Source organism: Carya illinoinensis, chromosome 1 (genome assembly GCF_018687715.1).
Source record: "Carya illinoinensis cultivar Pawnee chromosome 1, C.illinoinensisPawnee_v1, whole genome shotgun sequence".
In the NCBI taxonomy this organism is placed as follows: Eukaryota; Viridiplantae; Streptophyta; class Magnoliopsida; order Fagales; family Juglandaceae; genus Carya; species Carya illinoinensis.
In genome coordinates this window covers 55,018,054-55,039,231 of record NC_056752.1, presented here as the reverse complement: position 1 = coordinate 55,039,231, position 21,178 = coordinate 55,018,054, and the positions used below count along the sequence as shown (strand labels likewise).

Genomic DNA, 21,178 nt, shown 5'->3' with positions numbered 1-21,178 from the left:
TGCTTTACAAAAGCAGGTTTAAAACTACAGGGATATGTAGATGCTGATTTAGCAGGTGACGTTGACAGCAGAAAAAGTACTACTGGATTTGTGTATACGCTGGGTGATACAGCTGTATCGTGGGCTTCTAAGTTACAGAAGATTGTTGCTCTATTAACTACAGAAACGGAATACGTTGCTATAACTGAAGCGGGGAAGGAAATGGTTTGGTTGCAGTCATTCTTAAAAGAATTGGGAAAGAAGAATGAAAAAGGTATTCTGCACAGTGATAGTCAGAGTGCTATTTTTCTTGTAAATAATCCAGCATTTCATTCCAGAATGAAATACATACAGTTGCGATACCATTTTATCCGATCTCTTCTTGATAGTGGACAACTGATACTTGAGAAGATTCGAGGAGCAGAGAACCCAGCAGACATGCTCACAAAAGTAGTTACTGCTGACAAATTGAAGTTGTGTGTAGTTTCAGTTGGCCTCCGTACTTAAAGGCATGACTTGAAGTTGCTGTGATGGTTGCTATGAAGATATCTAGACTCATTTGTCTCCAAGTGGGAGATTGTTACGAGTGAAGACAATAATTAGTGGGTTAGTGGGTTATGCATTGCATATATTTAATGCACCGAAAGGCACCCACCCACCATTTGTTTTCTTAGTTTATTAGGCACACACTCAACCCACTCTCCGTAATTGATGCAGCAAATTGCTGCACCGAAAGTGGGTTAATCTCCTATAAATAGGAGAGCTTAATTGTGCAGAGGAGAGCTGTGGAAGAAAGAAGAGAGAAAGAAAGTAGGTGAGTAGAGAGAGTTTACAGAGAGTGAATTTTTGTAAAAATTATTTCATAGTGAAGTTACAGCAGCTGTGGACGTAAGCAATTGCCGAACCACATTAAATTTCGTCTCTTCTTTTATTTAGAATCATCTCTATCTCCGACCAGTCTCCAACACACTTCCTTTAGCCATGGACGCTCAGAGAACTTTGCTATATGAACATATGGGTGCAAGAGTGTAGAAAGTATTTCCATTAAATCCTAACCCCAGTTTCCTCTAGCTTTTTTTGAGTATTTCTTACTATTTACTCTTTGTTTATGCTTGAATGAAAATCTTGGGTACATTTATGGTTTTGGTTTTTGGTCTTTTTCAATTCTGATTTTCTTAAATATGGAAATGAAATAATGGCTATTTGGTTGCGTTTTTTATGCTTTTTAATTTGCCTTTGGTGAATATTTTAGCTCGTAATTTGACGGAAGAAGAGACAAAGGGATTCAAGGAGATTAATCGGGACGCAAGGAGGTTTGTGCTTGCTAATTAATAAAGGAAAAGAGAAATAATTCAAGAAAATTAATTGGGATGCAAGAAGGTTTGTGCTTGCTAATTGACAGAGGAAGAGAGAAAGGATTCGAGGAGATTTATTTTGCCCAGGTTTTTACCATATAATTATGTTTGGTTTGAGATTCTGTTTGTTTGCTAAGAAAACAACAGAAAATAAAATATTTCTTCTTTCCAGCCCCTCATCCCCCCATACCCCAATTCGGTTCGGAAAATCTGATTCTTCTAAAATGTATTTTCAATTTCGGTTGTTCGGCTAATCCAGACGGTTCGAGAGTACTCCTTTCGGAACCAACCATTTTTGGATCAGGTCGAAACATCACATTTTCGCATTAGCAGGTTTAGGTGAACAGTCCTAACCATAACTGCCTCATTATGGCTTATCATCATTTGGTCTCTAATGATTTGAAGTTTCTGTCAATACCTTGGCCTCGAATGCATATTGCATCTATAGTATTTGAAAATTTTTTATTACAATATGCATATTGAATGATCATTTATTACATATTTCTTTATCATTAAATTATAATAAATACGTCATATCATATATAATAAAATGTAAATAAAATAGTTATATAGTGTATACCATTACTCATAATATTTTTTTGTCCATAAAAACATTCGTTGGTTTTAATGCAAACAGTACATAGTTGATCTTTCTATTTATCTTGTAAATTGAAAACTCCAACCTCTGGGTCAAAGAAGCCCAATCGTATAATTATTTGCTTTTAAACTGCGATCCATTGGTCCGATTTATATCATGCTAATCTGTGGCACCATACTATACAGATCTACACTTCTAGTTGAAGATATAAACGGAAGGAAAATAATAAGGTTACAACCTTCCTACTCATTTACTTAATGATTTAAAAATGATATGATTACAACCCTTCTACTACATAATAATTAAGAAAGTGATTATTAATAAAATTATATATTTTTAAAATTTTTTCTTAATGATTAAATATGTTAAAAAAATACTCAAAAGAAAATAATAAAATAAAAATTTCAAATAATTTATAAGTAGTAAATTGACAGTAATAGGGTTAGTCATAGGGTAGTAACCCTATCACTATCCTAAATAGAAAGAAAAAAGAATCAGTTTTTCAATTTGAGGATGCCCAAAAAAAATTGGTTTTTGATTTGTCACCAGTTGTTCGAGACCAGCATTCTAATTAATTCCAAGTGCATAAACACTTAATAAGGAATTTCTTGCAAGTACATCTTGAGTAATTTAAAAAAAAAAAAAAAATCTCCCAATCCAATGACCCTAAAAATTATTTGCACCCAAAAGAATTTGAACCTTAGATCTTGGAGAGAGTGTATCACCAAGACCAAGTAATTCACTAGAAAAATAAGCCGGGAATTCACTAGGAATCACAACACATCATTTCTTAATGCAATTTTAAAAAGAATTGATATACAATCGGTATCATTTCACCGTTTAAATTATGAATGAATAAAATAGACTCGATTGTGGTTGAATCAAATATACATAACAAAATTGTTTTACATCAGTCCATCTATTGTAAAGGGATTACTAACTTCCAATAATAGTTTGTCACGCTAGTGATTCCACACAAGTCACATAAAGGTCATCAAATTAAATAATCAACATTTCTTTAGAAACTCAATAGGATACCTTAACCTAGTCTAACGAGCGTTTTGATCCCCTCACAAATTTCTTATCCGTCCAGTTCCGTTAGCCACCAGTTTCTTCGCCCACCAAGGGGTGTTCATGGCGCACATTAGTGGTCAGGTATTTTTTTTATTGTATAATCAACATTTGTTCATGGATGATTGAAAGTTTAATAAACATACAAAAATGAGCCAAATAACGGCATAAAATCCAAACAACTAGGTTTTCCTAATGCCAAAGAATCACAAACTTTTGCAAGGGAAAATAAAATATGAATATGGGTCTCTGATGATACAAATGGAGAGTGTATCTTCCTTTTCAAATCCCAGGGCTCCTATTTGCAACCCTGAGCTTCAGAATGAAGTTGACTAACTCATCATTCCCAGTAATCTTTGCCCTCAAGAAGAAGTCCATCTTGTCATCCAGAGGATGAAATCTCATCCATGGTTGCAGTTTCGGAGACAACACATCCATATTACTCATGGATGAGAGGGGTTCTAGAGTCTAGAGATGAGAGGGGGCTTAGGATTCTTTCAGATCTCAGTGTGAGAATGGGTGAGAGGAGGAGTAGTCAACATTTCCTACTAATGTGCAATCACATAGTAGTTCCAATGGAGAGCCTATGTGACATTTACCTAATAGAAGATTGTTTTCTGGTAGAGGACAGACATACCGCTTATACGATTATCTGTATACATAAACTATCTTTTATCGAGAAAAAGGAATACCTGCCCACTTGCACAAGCTATCTGCACACCTCTCGAGATGTGGCTAGGACCACCAGGCTGGATGGGTGGTTAGTCACAACATTTTGGGGTGCAGCAGACCACCTCTAAACAAGGTGGTTTGTAGCCACGTAAGCCTTCTATTAGAACTACTATGTGATTGCACATCAGGAAATAACACTAGCTACATCTCATCGTTCCCCCCCACACTAAGATCTAAAAAATCTAGAGCCCTCTCTCATCTTCAAAGCCCCTCACAGCTCCTCTCACTCATGAGTGATATGGATGCGTTGAGGGCACAGATTTCATTTGCCAAATGACAAGATCATCGATTTCTTCTTGAGGGCATAGATCACTGGGAATGATGAGTTGGTTGACTTCATTCCCGAGGCTCAGAGTTGCAAATGGAAGCCCAAGGATTTGAAAAATAAGATATATTCTCTCCATTCTTACCATCAGAGACCCAGATTCATATTTTATTTTTCACTGCAAAAGTTTTTGATTCTTTGGCATTAGGAAAATCTAATGGTGAAAAGTACGAAAATCTAATTGTCTGGATTTTATGTTGTTCTTTGGCTCATTTTGGTATGTTTATTAAACTTTCAGTGATCCATGTACAGATGTTGATTATCCAATGTATTTATACAATAAAGAATACCTGACCACTAATGTGAGCCATGACCAACCCTTGGTGGGCGACAAAAATGGTGGACAATGGAGATGGTGGCCTACAAACATGGTGGGTGCAATAGAGATGGTGGAGCCGAAACTGGTGGTTGATGGAATTGGGCACTAAATCTGAAATTTGCAAGAAACTCAAAACGTTCGATTGGGTTAAGGCATCTTGTAGAGTTTTTGAAGAAATGTTGATTATCCAATATGATAACCTTGATATGAATTGTGTGGAATCACTGGCATGGTAGACTATTATTGGAGGTGAGTAATCCCTTGGTAAAAGACAGGCCGGTGCAAAGCAAATTTTTTTTATTTTTTTTTATTTTTAACTCATGTCTTCCATTAAGTTGGCCTCTAACGAAAAGGCTTTATAAGGAGTTGTTCTCAATAAAATGTACAAGAGACGAATTCCAATGGGGACAAAATCCAGGAAGTTACCGACCAGGTATTCCTAAAAATAATTAGCACTCAATTTCCAAAATTTGAATTTTCAAGGACAGAACGAGGTTGTAAATTAGCTAGTAAACAACTCACATAGAAACTTCTTACCGAATAGTTGTTGCAAGTACCCTTTGAATACCAAGCATCATCAACCAAAAAGAGAAGTGAGATAAAATAAAATAGGTCAATAACAAAAGGCCTCCCCACAATGAACCTATGACCTTGGCTTTTCCTTTTTCTCCTTGAAGAGAGCCAGTAGAGACACACCAGATACCTTCACAACCTTGAATCTAACTCCAGGGATATCTCCCACAGCATGCCCCTTTCGCCCAAATCCTGCAATCAATACCTCATCCTGCACCAAACACGCCAGGGATGTATCAAACAGAGAAAGGGGGCATTCCAATATTAATTTTGTGGAAAATGGAAATTACACATTCTAAAAATTGCACATCTCTACAGAGGTCAAGCAACCATTCAGCTTATCGAGCACAAACTTATCTAGCACGTATTCAGCTTCTTTCTTTTTTCTTTTTTTTTCAAGGGTCAAAAGTAGTTTACACCTTGGAGCAATAGTTGACATCAAATGGGAATGAGTTAGAATTTGGGAAGTAAAATATTCAAAAATTCAGCTTCTCCCTTTGTGTTTTTTACACTTTTTTATTTCTAATTTTGGGTTGTTGGGGGGTGGGGGGGTATTCCTGCAGCTTTTCATTACTTACATTCTCCTCAATGTAGTTCAAGCAACCATCATTAGGTACAAAAGCTGCAATCTTTTTTCCATTCTTGATCAGCTGAACATGAGCACATTTTCTGATAGCAGAGTTTGGCTGCTTAGCCTCAATGCCACTGCAACGACCAATATTAAATATTTACTTCCCACGGTGAGTTGATGCCACCTGTAGAAAATATTTCATGAAACAAGAGAAAGGTAGTAAAAATAATCTCACATCTTTTCTAGGACAATGCCTTTTGCATGGGATGATCCAGCAAATGGTTTTTTCCACTCATTTCCCATGTGGGACTTCTTATATGACTTGTCAGCCCACCTCTGCCTTCTACGATGGGATTTGAGCTTACGACCAGCTCCCATTCCACAGTCTTCCTGCATAACACAAATATTTTTATTTTGATAAGCAAAAAAAACCTTTATTAATACAAATGAAATCGGTGTAATGCCTATGTACATGGAGTATATAAAAGAAAACACCTAAATATATTCACAACACATGCATTTTCTTTAAATCATAAATTTATTGATCGCCAAAACAATGCACCAAATTAACAATTGTAAACCCAAGGTACATATTAATAGATAATGATTTACCAGTAAGATCAAGAGGCATATAAGATTAGCACTTAAAGTAGAAGTGAAGTGATCCCAAATAGAGGTTGGCAGTTTCGATAGTCTTTTTATTATTAGGTAAAATAGTTTTACTAAAACATAACAAAAGGCGTTGCCCACACAGGAAGTATACTCAAGAAAACACCTAGTTACAGTCTAGGAACTAGAAAATGATACAAGAAAGTCATTAATGCTAATTACATTGAATACAATAGCAGAAAACCAAAAAATAAAAGTGTGAAAGAAAAGATTTATAAGCTCATCCAAAGAACGCTCCCTATCTTCTTAGTTCCTCTCATTCATTTCAAGCCAAACATACGACATAAAGGAATCATCCTACAAACAGCAGTTGCATAAGGAATGTCATCTAGACTATTATAACAAGCTAGAAGATCCACCACCCTCCTAAGCATCACCCATGAAAAACAAAGTATCCTCAGAGTTCAATTCCTTCCAAGTCCTTTTACAAAGAAATGTCCGTGGGCATCACCAAGCGCACCATGACTGATTCTACGGGGCATGCAATCAGTTAGATTAGACTCATTAACATAGGAAAGTTTCTATCACAGACAAATACTCAATTTTATTTATTTGAACTTTCCAGGATTAACTAAAAAGCCAAAGTACTTAAAACGCCATCATGAATCATCCGAACCAACTAATGGAACCGTAGAAAATAAGCCCAGTACGCTACCTGGTATGACTACTCGAGAACTTCCACATACAAAGCAACGAAACATACAAAGTTAAATAAAATAATAAAAAAAAAGAGATAAAAATACAATCTAAATAAATTTTTGGTTGCTTAGAACGCAAAGCTAACGCGCTATACGCTTTATTTCAATTTACTGAATACCTTCAACCCAACAATAAAGAACCATTACTAAAACGATGCAGGAATAATATAAGAAAAAAAAATTAATGAAGATTGTCGATAAATTTCATCAAGAAAAATAATTAAGAGGAAGGTAAGATACTCACCCCATGGTGGCTGAGTGGTAGTTTCCTCGGCTATAGCAAAAGAGAGCTGGAAGAAGAGAGAAAGTGTCGACTTGTGAAACCCTAATCCTGATATTCGTTGTGCGTGATATAAATATCTATTTTTTGAAAAAAGCTGGATGCAGTCGATCCATACAGTCGGTGCATAAACGGTGTTGACATGGAAAACACAAAACGCACCGTTTCATTCAAAAATTTCTCAGTTTAACGCATCGTTTGTTCAAAAATGAAAAACTGCTTCTTCCCGTTTCTTAGTTTTTCATCTCCTCTGTTTCCCTCCCCAATTCCCTCCCTCCCTGTGTTTCTTCCACACGAAGCGCAGCCTCTTTGTCTAACTGAACTGTCTTTTGGACTTGTAACATTAGTTTAAATATAGCATTCTCACGTGCAAGCCATGGCAAAGCTTGATGCTTGCTACTTTTCTGTGTAATATCTGGCAAATACCTTTAGAAGTACTCAAGTTGCTAACATATATTTTTTCAATGGCTTTTAACTTATCTGGCTGACATTTCTAATGTTTTTTCTTTGCAGGCATATGATCTCGTTCAAGGAGCACTTTTAAGTCTTGCTTATTCTGTAATGCTTTATCTTGATTTGAAGCCAAAGACTGTTAGAGCTCCCTAACTACTGCAATTAAACAGCAAAATAATGTAAGAGTAAACCCATGAAGATGAAGAAGACATGCGACAAAGACCCACACGACAAAGATCACCAATGCCGAAGACCACGTAACCGTACGATCTGAAGGAACAACACCATGCCGATTCCCGAAGACGAGATTGAGGTCGAGCACCAAAGTGGGAATCCAGAACTCTTGTTTTTCAATTTTTTTTTTTTTAAATATCAGCTGACGTGGGACAGCCGCTTACTCGCCGTTTACATAGAGCAACTGTACGTAGAAGAGCTGTTGGAAGATTACGTTACTCCAATTGACAGGAATGTTATAATCTTTGTAAATTATTACGGATTGGTCCCTGTTCTTTTTTGGAGCTGTAATCTCGGATTTCATCCAACGGTTGGAATTCGAGATTTATTAATTAACGCTAGAGATAATTCAGGGTATGCAAAAGCTAGTTATTATTTTTTAAAAGGGATTTTATTATTAAAAAAAATTCTTATAAATTTTAAATTTATCTATTTTTTTTAAAGGAATGCGTGTGATTTATACATACTAAAATTGTAAATATCATTCTTTTTTTTTCTTTTTAAGACAATGCTACTTTGCCTCCCACTTTGCTCATTAGTGTAATATTTTTTTGTTTTCTAAATATTAAAAAAAGAATAATTCTATATACAATTGTTGAATGTGTAAATACCACGTAATTTTTTAAAAAAAAAAGAATGTATTATTAAAAAGTTAATTTTTTTATATAAATCTTATATTTATTAATTTTTTTAAAATAATTACAAGACGCTTATATATTCCATTACTAAAAATATCATTTATCTTAAAAAAAAATCACACTTTAAAAAAACGCACTTTCAAAGTGTGGCGTTTTAGGGGAGGTGGGGGAACTGTATTTTATTTTATTTTTTAAAGTACACTTGGAGAAATGTCGGGGCACTTTGAGGGGGCGAATTAGCATTTTTTTTTTTTTCTATTGCAACGATTGGGCGTTATTGTAACAAGTTATTTTATTATTAAACTAATGTGTGCCGTTTCCAGACACAGTGCTAATAAAAAATTCTTAAATTAATGTATAAAGCACATTTTTTATACCATTTAAATGGTAATATTTTATTTATAAAATTTATATTTTAAAAATAATCTTTTAAATCAAATTATATCATATAAAAACACTTTATTATATGTATTTGACACACCACCTCAACATTTTTATATTGTAATTTCGTTGAAGTAAAAAATTACATCCGATTATCCCCATTTTTTATTAGAAAAATAGAAAAGTCTTGATCGTTATTCGTTTGAGCTTAATAATATCTAGATTATATATTTAAGTTCAAAAAACAAAACAAAACATAGAGAGGTTGGGACATGCTATTACTATCTAGTTCATAGACGAGTTCCTTGAGAATCCCCGTCGGAGAAATCTCATCGGAAGTTTCATGGAAAACAAATATTTTTACAATTTTATCTGAATGAGTACTAGTCGTATAAAATTTTAGTTGATTTAAAAAAAAAAGAGGACCTTAAAAGAATTATATAGTTATCGTTATTCATATCATATTCGGAGTCTCTTTTTGTTGCCAAAGAGGACACATGTTCACCGCTTTGAGCTCGCATCCATTTGCCAAACCAAGGAGTTGCTTGCTTTTCTATAGACGTTTAGAGATAACAACCTTATCCAAGTTAGATAAAAAGGAACTTTCTACTTTTGTTAAAGATACTTTGTCTTACCAACTTCATCGACAAACTTTTTACATGATTTACTAAATTTCAAGCATGTCTTATTTTGTTGAAGAAAAACCATACATTCCAACCATACACTTATTATAAGTGTGGGATTTTGCTATCACGCATCTCTTATTGGACGTAACTCATTTCATAAAACCGATTTAAAAAAAGATGATTGCTTATTACTTATAAACATGTCTAAGACCTTGTCCACAAGCAATGCGGGATAATTCTTCAACATTTTAGGCTATTGGACTAACTTCATTAGGGTTGAAAAATTCAGAAAGGTATCTATCTAGAGCCCATAGGAAAAATAAATCACGATTGTATACACACGCATTAAAGAGAAAGCAAGAAGAGTGCATTTGTGAGATATCTAGATTATTCCTTTGGCATTTTATTACTTATAAAAATTAAAAAAAAAAAAAATCCCTGGGCATTTTATTATGTGATTATATCGTAATACATACCATCTGGAATAGCAGTAGCATATGCTGAAAACAGAGCAGTTGAAAGTTAACTAGTCATTGATGGAAAAGATCACTCCGTTTTTGCGGATGAAGCTGTGTGTCGTGTGATCAACCACCTAAACAGGAAATAGCATGTCATGCCTAGAAACAGAGGCCGCAGAGCTCTATTTGATGAAAGCTCCTCACCAAATAGAGCAAACTATAATACTGAGAGGCATGCAATGTTATCAGACGGCTAATACATTAAGATACATAGAAAACGGGGTTCAGCCAGCCAGAATCTTCTATTCCATTAGTTCATAACATTGCAATGATGCAAAACTATAGCTATTCCAACTATAATAATCAATCAGTTCCTGGTCTAGGTTTTTGCCTTTTTTGTATTGATAATTTCCCTTTAAGCCTAGATACCACACACTCTGCCTTTCTTCAATAGGATCCTAATTCTTCTGAACACGTGCTAATAAAGACTAACTCCATTAGAGCATACCAACCAAGGCTTCGATACTTGCCAGTAATTCACTCTAGCTTGTTAGCAACCTAATATTAACAAAATATACAAACTAAGACGATTACATACATTTTTGCAACTTCATCCAAAGCAAAGACAAGAAAACGATTACTAGAACATAAACACACATGTGACATGTACATCAACGAGAACACACAGGTTTGGGTATAGGCAGAATTGGCTTCACAAAGGCATATCATCAGCTTGATTGATTACATCTACAATAATGCCGACTTCAATCAACTTCTGGAATTCCAATTGAATGTTAACTGACCAGGGGAGGGAAATAAATATCCCCAAATTCCTGACGGGGAAAAACTTAAATGTTCTAATCAGGGGAGTCCTAAAGCTAATCTAGAAAACAAATAAATGGATATACACATTCAAATTCCTACATAGCTTTTGCATATTCTTCTTATTGAGAATTCCCACACGGCTTAGGAACAAACTCATCATAGGCTTTATAAGGAGTTACCCTACTCCTCCTATTAGGCCTTTTAATGGAAGAAATTGGTGTTTCTATATGGTATCAGAGCAGGTTAACTTATGACCGATGATGGACTCTTGCGACCTAGCTACGATAATGGTACCGGAAATATCAGCCCACACGTGAGGGGGCATATTGAGAAGTCCAACACGGCTTAAGAACAAACTCATCCTGGACTTTATAATGAGTTACCATACTCCTCCTATTAGACCTTTTAAGGGAAAAAATGAGTGTTTCTATATAGTATCAAAGCCGGCTACCTATGACCAATGATGGGCTCTCGCGACCTACCAACGCTGATGGTACAGGAAATACCAGCCCACACGTGAGGGGGCGTATTGAGAAGTCCCACATGACTTAGGAACAAACTCATCCTGGACTTTATAAGGAATTACCATACTTCTCCTATTAGGTCTTTTAAGGGAAGAAATGAGTTACACTTGAGGGAGCGTATTGAGAAGTCACACGTGAGGGGGCGTATTGAGAAGTCCCACATGACTTAACAAATTCATCCTGGATTTTATAAGGAGTTACTATAATTCTCCTATTAAGTCTTTTAAGGGGAGAAATGAGTATTTCTATACTCTAAAGGCATGTAAAAACAAAGAATTAGTTCGAGAGAAAGCTCACATTGGTGTCGCTCAACTCTAAATTGTAAAAGGCCATTGTATGATCCTTAAACAGCGGCCCAGCATGCCATGTCCCTCGGTTCAGCTTAAGAAACTTGGGACCCGCAACTCTGAAAACGCGGACATCCTCGACAACAGGAGGCACATAGAAATGACCACAAGGAGATTGCAGAGTGTTCCTGCCCGTGTCATCCTTGTCTTTTTCAATGCCGTCCACAATGGACGGCTTAGCAATTCCAAGATACCAAACATGACCACCGACCGAACCAAGGCATTGGGTCACACTTGCGTGATGCGTGATTGTAGAGATCTTAAGTGGTCGGTTTTCGAGTTGCATAATGTAAAACCTGTTAATATAAGCATTCCACCATCACAGATTCCTCTAAACATATTTTAGGCAAAAAAGGGGTAATAAGAAGAGCGGGGCTTATCATGTTTGTTGATAATTTTACCTGGGAACGCCACGACTGAGGTCTAGTTGAGCATCTTGGGGTCCGAACTCGTCGCCATCGGGGGAAGCCTCAATGACTTGGCCGTACTCTTCGAAGCTCGCCGGAGTGGCTTCGATTGGCTGCAGCTCTATCACCTCTGGCGCCGGCTTTGAGTCACCTGAGCCATTCATTTTCCCACCCACTTTGAGAGAGAGAGAGAGACAGAGACAGAGACAGAGACGAGGATCGAGCATATCCTTGATGCAGCCCTGGCAACGCAACGATTGGTGTAAGCCACGGATCAGTCTGGACTTATCCATTAAACGACGCGGCCGTTTTCACAGGATTTAATTACTAAAACCTCATCTAGACTATACGACGTACCTTCTCCACAACAACATATCAACGTTGTCGTTTTTTATTTGATTGGCTGGCTCCATTCTTCTTCTTCTTCTTCTTCTTCTCTGAGAAACCCTACACCATTACTTTGTCTCTCCCAATTGTCCAGATGCCACAACCCTAACACGCTTTGAGATACGCCATGGATATTCCCTCATCTCCAAAGCCTCAATTAATCCAACCGCAACTCCTTCAAACCATAACCCAAATCCTGACCTCCTCGAATGCTCCACTCCATTCACTGACTCCCTACCTTCCCCACCTGACCGAACCCATCCTCCTTTCCCTCCTTTCCTCGAAAACTCTAGCCTCCCGTCCTTATACCCTCCTCTCCTTCTTCAGGTTTCTCCAATCGCACTCTCCCTCGCTCACCGCCTCCCCTGAGTGCCTCCTCTCTATCCTCCCCTCCCTCTTCTCCCACAGCAAATTCTCCGACGCCAAGTCCCTCCTTGTCTCCTTCATCGCCTCTGATCGCCAGCACCAGCTGCACCGCCTCATCCTCCACCCTAGTCCCAAGGTCCCCAGGCCCTGTAAAGCACTTCTAGACACTTCCATTGGTGCCTACGTCCAGTTGAAACAACCCCACCTCGCCGCGCAGATTTTCAAGAAGATGAAGCAGCTTCGCCTCCCTCCCAAGTTACTCACCTGCAATACTCTCCTCAATGCCCTGGTACGACACCCATCTTCTTATTCCATCTCCCTGTGCAGGGAAGTCTTTAACGATGCTGTTAAATTAGGAGTAAAGCCAAATACGAACAGTTTTAATATTTTGATATATGGGTATTGTTTGGAGAACAAGTTTGGAGAAGCTCTGAACTTGGTTAATAAGATTGGTGATTTTGGCTGTTCGCCCGATAATGTGACTTACAATACGATTTTGGACGCGTTTTGTAAAAAGGGGAGGTTGAAGGAAGCGAGGGACTTGTTGTTGGATATGAAGAATAGAGGATTGTTGCCAAACAGGAACACGTATAACATATTGGTCTGTGGGTATTGTAAATTGGGGTGGTTGAAGGACGCTGCAAAGATTATGGAGTTGATGACGCAGGACAACTGGTTGCCGGATGTTTGGACTTATAATATGTTGATCTGGGGGTTGTGTAAAGAGGGTAAGATTGAAGAAGCTTTAAGGCTAAGAGACGAGATGGACAATTTGAAGTTGTTGCCAGATGCGGTCACGTATAACACGCTGATTGATGGGTGTTTTGAGTGGCAGAGCAGTTCGGATGCATTTAACTTGATTGAGGAAATGGGTGAGAGAGGAGTGAAGCCGAATACGGTTACTCACAATATAATGGTTAAGTGGTTTTCTAAGGAAGGGAAAATGGATGAAGCAAGTGATGCTGTTAAGAAGATGGAAGAAAGTGGGTTTTCTCCCAATTGTTTTACCTACAATACTTTGATAAATGGGTACTGTAAAGCAGGGAACATGGAGAAAGCGTTTAGAATGATGGATGAGATGGGTAGGAAAGGCTTGAAGATGGATGTTGTTACCCTTAATACTATTCTACACACTCTTTGTGGGGAGAAGAAGCTTGATCAAGCATACAAGTTGCTTACTGGTGCCAGTAAGCGTGGTTATATTCTTGATGAGGTAAGTTATGGAACTTTGATGATGGGATACTTTAAGGATGAAAAGCCGAGCAAAGCCTTGGAGGTTTGGGATTCACTGAAAAAGAAAGGGATCCTTCCCAGTATTATCACCTATAACACTATAATTGGAGGGCTATGCCAGTTTGGAAAAACTGATCAAGCAATAGACAAGTTGAATGAGCTTCTAGAGAGTGGTTTTGTCCCTGATGAAACTACATACAACACAATTATACATGGTTATTGCCGGGAGGGTGACATTGAGAAAGCATTTCAGTTCCACAACAAAATGGTTGATAATTCATTTAAGCCGGATGTAATTACGTGTAATATTCTTCTCCGTGGACTTTGTAGAGAGGGAATGCTGGAAAAGGCTCTTAAGCTTTTCGACACATGGATTTCGAAGGGGAAATCTATTGATGCAGTTACTTACAACACATTGATATCGAGCCTATGTAAAGAAGGGAGATTTGAGGATGCTTTTGATCTTCTTGCAGAAATGGAGGAGAAGAAATTAGGGCCCGATCGGTATACATATAATGCCATCCTTGGTGCGCTGACAGATGCAGGTAGGATTAAAGAAGCAGAGGAGTTCATGTCAAAAATGGTTGAAAATGAAACTTTACATGATCAGCCCTCACAAATGCCCAAGGAAGATGTGGTAACTCACGAATCCCTAAAGGAATCTGATTCAAGTTCTATTGCTTATTCAGAACAGATCAGCGAGCTGTGTAGTCAAGGGAAATACAAGGACGCAATGCACTTTTATGAAGAATCGACTCAAAAAGGTGTCACCCTCAATAAATCAACCTTATTTAATTTGATGGATGGGCTGATCAAGAGGCGAAAGGGTATATCAAAGGCTGCTCGAACTTAGTGACTCCTACATCTCTTATGGACGGTATCCAATGGTGTTACTCATCATCATGTTTTTGCATGGCTTTGCACGTAGATGGGAAGAAATTCAGGGTTTTTTTTAAATACTTTTTCATTCTTGTTACTTCAAATACTAAATGGTTCTGATGAAGAGTGGAGCTATTAATGACCTAGAGAGGATGGTTTTAAAAAATTATTTGTATACACTACTTGACTCATGTTGGAAGGTGATGTAACTGTAACAAGAGGTGCTGCAGTTATATGATGATAATCGATGATACCGAGTGAGTTATTTCCTCTTTTATTCTTTATTAAAAGAATTACCTATGTTACAGGCTCACTCAACAAAGGATATAGCTCAAGGTGAAAACGGGCTGCTGGATGATTTGATGTTTTCTCAATTTAATTAAAGGCTATCTAGCCAAGAATGGGGATAGTTTTAAAATGGGAACCTACAGATTGCTAGAAGTTGACAAAGGAGAAACTTCTGCATAACGGTCTCGCAACTATGTCTTGGCACAAGGCAGGGGAGGATGTTCTACTTGAGATAAAAGCCACCTCTGCCGGAACGAGGACAAGATATCCTCCCTTCTGCTTTGCTGATGCTCTCCACATTTTCTGTGAAGGTGAAACCAACTGTCCTCTGTGTTGCTTATTGCCTTGAGGTGTTTTGGCAGCTCTCAGACTTTCTCCTAACCCTGACAAGAGCAACGTCTTTGGCAAGAACAGATCTCGAGCTTGATTGGATATAATGCAGGTTGTCTTCCTTTTATGTACCTATATGTGCCACTGATCTCTTCCAGATTCGAAGGATTCAACCGCAGAACTCTAACGTGCCACTGAAATTGATTGGGCCGGAAAGGACAGAAAATGAGTTACTAGAGTGACTTGTTATTAATAGTTGGAGCATTGTGGTTGTCAATAAGCTTGAGCTTAAACGGCATTCCCGGAATAGTGGAAGGTTACTGGATTTAATACCAATGTTTGAGCCTTATAAGATTTGAGATAAAAATTAAAAGTTAAATAAAATATTATTATAATATATTTTTTTAATATTATTTTTATTTTAAAATTTCTAAAAATTAAATTACAAAAATTTTTAAAAGTTAAATAAAATATTATTAGAATATATTTTTTTAATATTATTCTTTTAAATGTGATGTATATATTATGAGAAATGCTTGGGTCCATTTTGGGTTTCGAGCGTTTTTAACAGGACTTTTTTTAATTTGGTGATTAAGTAAATAAGTATTTTTTTAATGATGTTGATAATTTAAAAAAAAAAATATTTAAGAATATAAAAAATGTATATATTTTTAAAAAGACATTTAGCCTTATTAGGACATTTTGTCGACCTACACCCTCGGTCTACGACTCATATATTACAAGGAACCTCCTTTATTCTCTATGAGATGATGATTTTAAGTTACTTGGGATGATGTACCGATGCAATTTGCTAGACTTCAGTGTGATTGCATGATGATCCTAAGTGTGGCAAATCTTATTAACAGGTCATCTTTGTATCATATCAAGCCTTGTATATTATACGATATGGGTTAATCTGAATATGTGTCGTTAAGTTTAAAATGTCATATTTCTAAACCATAACATGACTCATTAAAAAAAAAAAAAAATTGATACGAACCGACTGTTATGAATTAATTACAAATATATCAACACAACACGATCCATTACAACTCGTTTATATAAATAGGTTGAATTAATCTAATTAATTCATTTAATCTGAACAACATAATTTTACATAAAATTTAAATTATAATATCTCTCAAAAATATAAAACTAATCATAAAAATCTAAAATTACAATCCAACATTAAAAACACTAAAATTACAATCTTTAGGAAGTGTGGGAAGTGGTTGTGACTCATGAGAATTGACTCAACTAATAACTAAGAGAGAGACTAAATATATCTAAAGATAAATATGAGATTTTGAAGGAGTCTTAGTTAGAGTGCGGCAGGAGTAGAGTTTTTTAATTTTTAAGTATAAGGATAAAAATGTAAATTTAAATTTTTTTTAATGAGTCGACTCGTTAAGCAATCGTGTTTTAATAGGTTAATCTATTCTGACCTGAACCCATTAAAGTTAAATCCAAACTCATTTTTATCGTATTGTGTTCATATTTAATTAATAGATCGTATCACATATTATCATTTCTAAGTGATCCTTTCATTTACCATACATTACTCTAATAAATACTACTTTCTACATTTTATTTTCTTAAATAAATTTCTATACATTTATTGCTCTTCTTCTTTTCTTCCTTTCTTTAAGAGGACGGGACGTCATAATTTTATCAAGATGGTACTACTTCGGTTGTGCATTCCCATACAAGCTGTGAACTTTTTGATGACGAAAAGCAATTTGATGGGTCTTGACTCTCGACTTTTGACTTCCTTTTTGATTCAAAATTCCTGATCTGCGCTTTGTTTTCCTTGTGCATATCGTCAGAATTGGTTTGATAATCTAAGTTTAATTTGGTCCTCGTGGCTGTCATATTCCTTTTGGCACATTTCGCACTAATAATCAAACAAAGACTTGTTATGTTCCATGGAAGCTACTTGGCAGACACAAACTTTGGTCCGGTGAAGAAAAATTTGATTGTCTTCTTTTGGCGGAAATTTAAAGAATGGGGGGTGTACGTGGGCCTGGGATCCGTTAATTTCAGGTGTTAGTCTTGTGACTTGATAGAAGGGTAACGTCTGTTTCGGACAATGCAATAAATTCATATATTCCATTCTCTTCACCCCTCCCCTATAGCTGTCTTAGGGCCCACATTATTCTGTTCTTTTCTTGATTATCAAATTAGCTTATCATATTGCATTAAGAATATATATACAAATTTTGCTAATCTTTCATCCTAATTCATAATGTTTCACGTCATTTTCCATGAATAATTAAATGGACTAGAATGCAATGCTCTTAATTTGATCTCAACCATTAATCCTTTTGATGACAATAGTATGTACATGAAATACATTACTTCTTCTTCTTTTTCTTCTTATTTTTTAAACTCTAAATAACTATTATAAAAGAATTCAATCATTACAAGAAAAATGAATATTTGTAATAAATTATTTGCGATGAAAACATATTCATTTTAACAATAAATAATTATTTTTATAAAAAATAATTAATCACAAATAAACAATTTTTTTATAATAATGAATAGTATGATACATCCATCATGTTTTTGGTGACGCAAATAGACATGCAGGAATGAAGCATGCACTATCTATGGTATACTAGGGGACAAGGGAGTAGGCCAGGACACCAACCTCCTTCCCGTTTTGCTGGTTGCCAATATCACCACCTAAAAAACTTTTTCCCGAGAAAGATTTCCATTATTATATGTACATATTTCATTATGATCTCCAATATGCTCTATCATTATATACCTTTTCTTTCCCTATTTATTATAATTTAACTTGGGTGGGTATGCGCTTAATGATCTTCTGAGCAATTTCAGGTCCATTAATGAAGATCATCGAATCTTAATGTCCCTAATTGGTTCTAAATCTTTTTTCCCCATTTTCTTGCTTAGTGGGAACGCAATGCTTTTGTTAGATATAAACAATAAGGGTGTTCGAATCAGATGCTTTCTTGAAGCCCACCAAGACCGAAATCTCTAGCATGCAGTACGAAATTAAGCCATGAGGATGTCATTCCTCATTGGATCTTGATTTATTGAGTTGGGGTAGGAGAAGTGGCTTCCAACCAGCTTACGTACCTTTGATTGACATGCTGCATAGCACCCATCATTCACATTTTCTAGCAGACTTGAGAAAAAATAAATAAAATTAGAATCATGATCTGAAGCTAGTGGTATGATCTAGAAGTACCCCTTGTGCTAAAAAAAGAAAAAGAAAAAAGAAAAAGAGAGCAACTAGCTAGATTAATCCTACAAGAAATGATTATTTTCTTCATTTGAAATTATGTGCATGTATCTTGAGAATTTCGCTTCTACATCCAGCTAATCGATTTGTTGGTAGATCATATATATAGGTACAGAGGTTCAGTCAAACTGATCATTCCCATGCTTTTTGTATGTTTTTGCCTCAAATTCATCGTTTCATCATTGCGTCAAAGCTGTGAGCTGCCACCGTTCTTGTTATATGATATATGCATCATTGCATGGATTATTAAACATGATCGAATTCATAATTGCCGCCCAATCACTAGCTAGGAGTCTGCCAACAAACCTATCCATTAAGGGTCGATTTGTTAAAAAGAAATTCCTCACCTTTTTTTATAAGAAAGGGGGGAAAAAACTTTCCTGATTTATTAGGAGCAAGTGTTGCATGCCCCGTTATTACTTAAACACTTAGTTGCTTTTGGGAAGCAGCCATGGGTTGCTTTTCAAACTTTCACACACACATATTAGCTTATTGTACAAAAGAAATTCTGCAAAATAAACTTCTCATGTACTTCTTGCTTTGATTCGGGATATATACTTTTGCTTTGATTAACTTGTTTCAACTTTACGCCAAACTTTATGTGACCACTGACTATATATATATATATATATATATCTTTTCACAAACCCACAATATTCCCACTCCCATGCATGCATAACCCGTTAATAATTAGTTGTTACTTCCCATTTGCATCACTTTTTCTGCAAAAAGAGATGCAAATGGGAAACCTTATCAAACAAGTCCAACTAATTAGCAACGACGCGTGGACCTGCTTGTGTCTTATAATAATAATAATATATATATATATGTGTGTGTGTGTGTGTTAATTCTTAAATTAATGGAGGCCAGTTTTCAAAATTGCAAGAGGTCATGATCTTATCGACCCAATCGATTAGAACTTAGATCCCTCGAGTTAAGCTAATTAATCATCTCGTTGTAAACTTATTTGATTACTCAGTACAGTACTAGCTAGTAGTACTACTATTGCTAAAGCACATACATATAGTATATATGTTAGAACACCAGCTATATACTAGTTCTTGGAATATGGATATATCAAATATCAGTATTAACTTTGGAAAATCTTATAATCATTTGCATTAATTAAATGATCTTATGCCTTTGCTACCCTGTTTGGTTACTCAAAATATATCATCTCATCATTATAACTTTTATAAATTTTTACACAAAATATAATATACAATTCAATTTTTTTAAATCTCAAAATAAAACTAACATTAAAAAATTATATTATAATAATATTTTATTTAATTTTTTTTTTAAAAAAATTCATCTCATTATTTATGTAACCAAACGAGCAGTTATTTTCATAAAGAATTCTAGAATTTTCTTTTGTAATTTTAATTACTAGTGCATGTTTTATTTTTCAACTCACGATATGATACGAAATAAATTGAGAAGAAATTAATAATTTCCAAAAGATCAGAACTATTTCGTGATTATAAATTTAATCTGATTTTTTTTAATAAATTCTTGTTAAAAATACAAACTACAGCATGCGCGCATGACTCATGTCATGTCTTGTCTTGTCACTAATTGTGCGTTGTACGTGCACAAGAAGTCAATTGATGCAGAATTTTTCAAGCTCTTCTTGCCTTCGTGTCTCAAATTCTCTGGGTGGCATTATCATATCAGAAAGAAAATGAGTTAATACATGATGATAGTCTAAGGTCTTGATGAACGTTTACAATCTTGATGATCAAATACATGATGAGAATGTACTTTATTGTCAACCCTATGTACTAATTATATTTGATTTTTCTCGATCTGGGTCATTGCGTTTTGGTAGCTAGATCTTCATGATTTTTGTTTTTATTCAGTAAAGTTAATCGGGAAAACAAATACAGCTAGTTTCACCAATATGCCTTTGTAAAACCATAAAGATTCTTTACTTCATGTGAAGCAATAATTTCCTATTTCCTACGCAAAAAAGTACTAGCTAGATCACGATCAGGGTTAGGGTTCATTTTCTTTACAATATAGAATCCTTAATTCCACTACTAACGACTTCTACCATTTGTTTGACTTTTGATCCAAGAATTAGAATTAGCTGGACAGGGAATAAACATTCTCGTACGTGCTTACATTTAACAAACCTAAGTTAACTTTTGTTGGTAATTTATTGATAATGACCCTCGATTAGTATATCTTTAATTAATGTAAAATGCTGTCACCTGTGGTTGTCACTGTCAGTTGTCATAAGATTAGTCCATTAATCCAGCTTTTTAGTGAATATAATATTAATCATGTTGTTAAGGAGTAAAAGGAGGCCCCATGCAGTAGTACCATTGTCTGTAACTTTTTTCTTGCTCAATAATT

General features: G+C 35.7%; 3 protein-coding genes across 4 annotated transcripts; 1 reads left to right on the top strand and 2 right to left on the bottom strand.

Annotated features, from left to right (window-relative positions):
* Positions 1 to 3,891: 3,891 nt before the first annotated feature.
* On the bottom strand, positions 3,892 to 6,127 carry LOC122303627 (40S ribosomal protein S23-like). Its single transcript, XM_043115487.1, has 3 exons — positions 5,759 to 6,127; positions 5,531 to 5,657; positions 3,892 to 5,163 (listed from the first exon to the last, which is right to left on the bottom strand). The coding sequence occupies exons 1-3, from the start codon at positions 5,995 to 5,997 to the stop codon at positions 5,023 to 5,025; spliced, it is 507 nt and encodes a 168-aa protein (XP_042971421.1). The 5' UTR covers positions 5,998 to 6,127; the 3' UTR covers positions 3,892 to 5,022.
* A 3,797-nt stretch (positions 6,128 to 9,924) lies between these two features.
* LOC122289696 lies at positions 9,925 to 12,315 on the bottom strand. The gene is made up of 3 exons (XM_043096907.1): positions 12,058 to 12,315; positions 11,607 to 11,952; positions 9,925 to 10,094 (listed from the first exon to the last, which is right to left on the bottom strand). Exons 1-3 carry the CDS (start codon positions 12,288 to 12,290, stop codon positions 10,029 to 10,031), a joined length of 645 nt encoding a protein of 214 aa, XP_042952841.1. The 5' UTR covers positions 12,291 to 12,315; the 3' UTR covers positions 9,925 to 10,028.
* A 56-nt stretch (positions 12,316 to 12,371) lies between these two features.
* On the top strand, positions 12,372 to 15,882 carry LOC122289681 (pentatricopeptide repeat-containing protein At2g16880). Of its 2 annotated transcripts, XM_043096895.1 has the most exons (3): positions 12,372 to 14,994; positions 15,238 to 15,247; positions 15,321 to 15,882. In XM_043096895.1, the coding sequence occupies exon 1, from the start codon at positions 12,578 to 12,580 to the stop codon at positions 14,900 to 14,902; it is 2,325 nt and encodes a 774-aa protein (XP_042952829.1). In that variant the 5' UTR covers positions 12,372 to 12,577; the 3' UTR covers positions 14,903 to 14,994; positions 15,238 to 15,247; positions 15,321 to 15,882. The 2 variants fall into 2 exon arrangements, with proteins under 2 accessions (XP_042952829.1, XP_042952821.1); XM_043096887.1 differs by having other exon boundaries at positions 15,238 to 15,882.
* The last annotated feature ends 5,296 nt before the right edge of the window (positions 15,883 to 21,178 follow it).

Bases quoted from the DNA above. Each gene is read 5' to 3' on its own strand.
- LOC122289696 (XM_043096907.1), bottom strand. From the start codon at position 12,290: ATGCTCGATCCTCGTCTCTGTCTCTGTCTCTGTCTCTCTCTCTCTCTC. The intron at 11,953-12,057 runs GTAAAATTATCA...TTATATTAACAG, and splicing joins CTCAGTCGTGGCGTTCCCAG to GTTTTACATTATGCAACTCG. The intron at 10,095-11,606 runs GTGAGCTTTCTC...TTTCCTGTTTAG, and splicing joins TAGAGTTGAGCGACACCAAT to GTGGTTGATCACACGACACA.
- LOC122303627 (XM_043115487.1), bottom strand. From the start codon at position 5,997: ATGTACATAGGCATTACACCGATTTCATTTGTATTAATAAAGGTTTTT. The intron at 5,658-5,758 runs GTGAGATTATTT...TGGTCGTTGCAG, and splicing joins GGCATTGTCCTAGAAAAGAT to TGGCATTGAGGCTAAGCAGC. The intron at 5,164-5,530 runs GTAAGTAATGAA...TGTTTGGTGCAG, and splicing joins TGAACTACATTGAGGAGAAT to GATGAGGTATTGATTGCAGG.
- LOC122289681 (XM_043096895.1), top strand. From the start codon at position 12,578: ATGGATATTCCCTCATCTCCAAAGCCTCAATTAATCCAACCGCAACTC.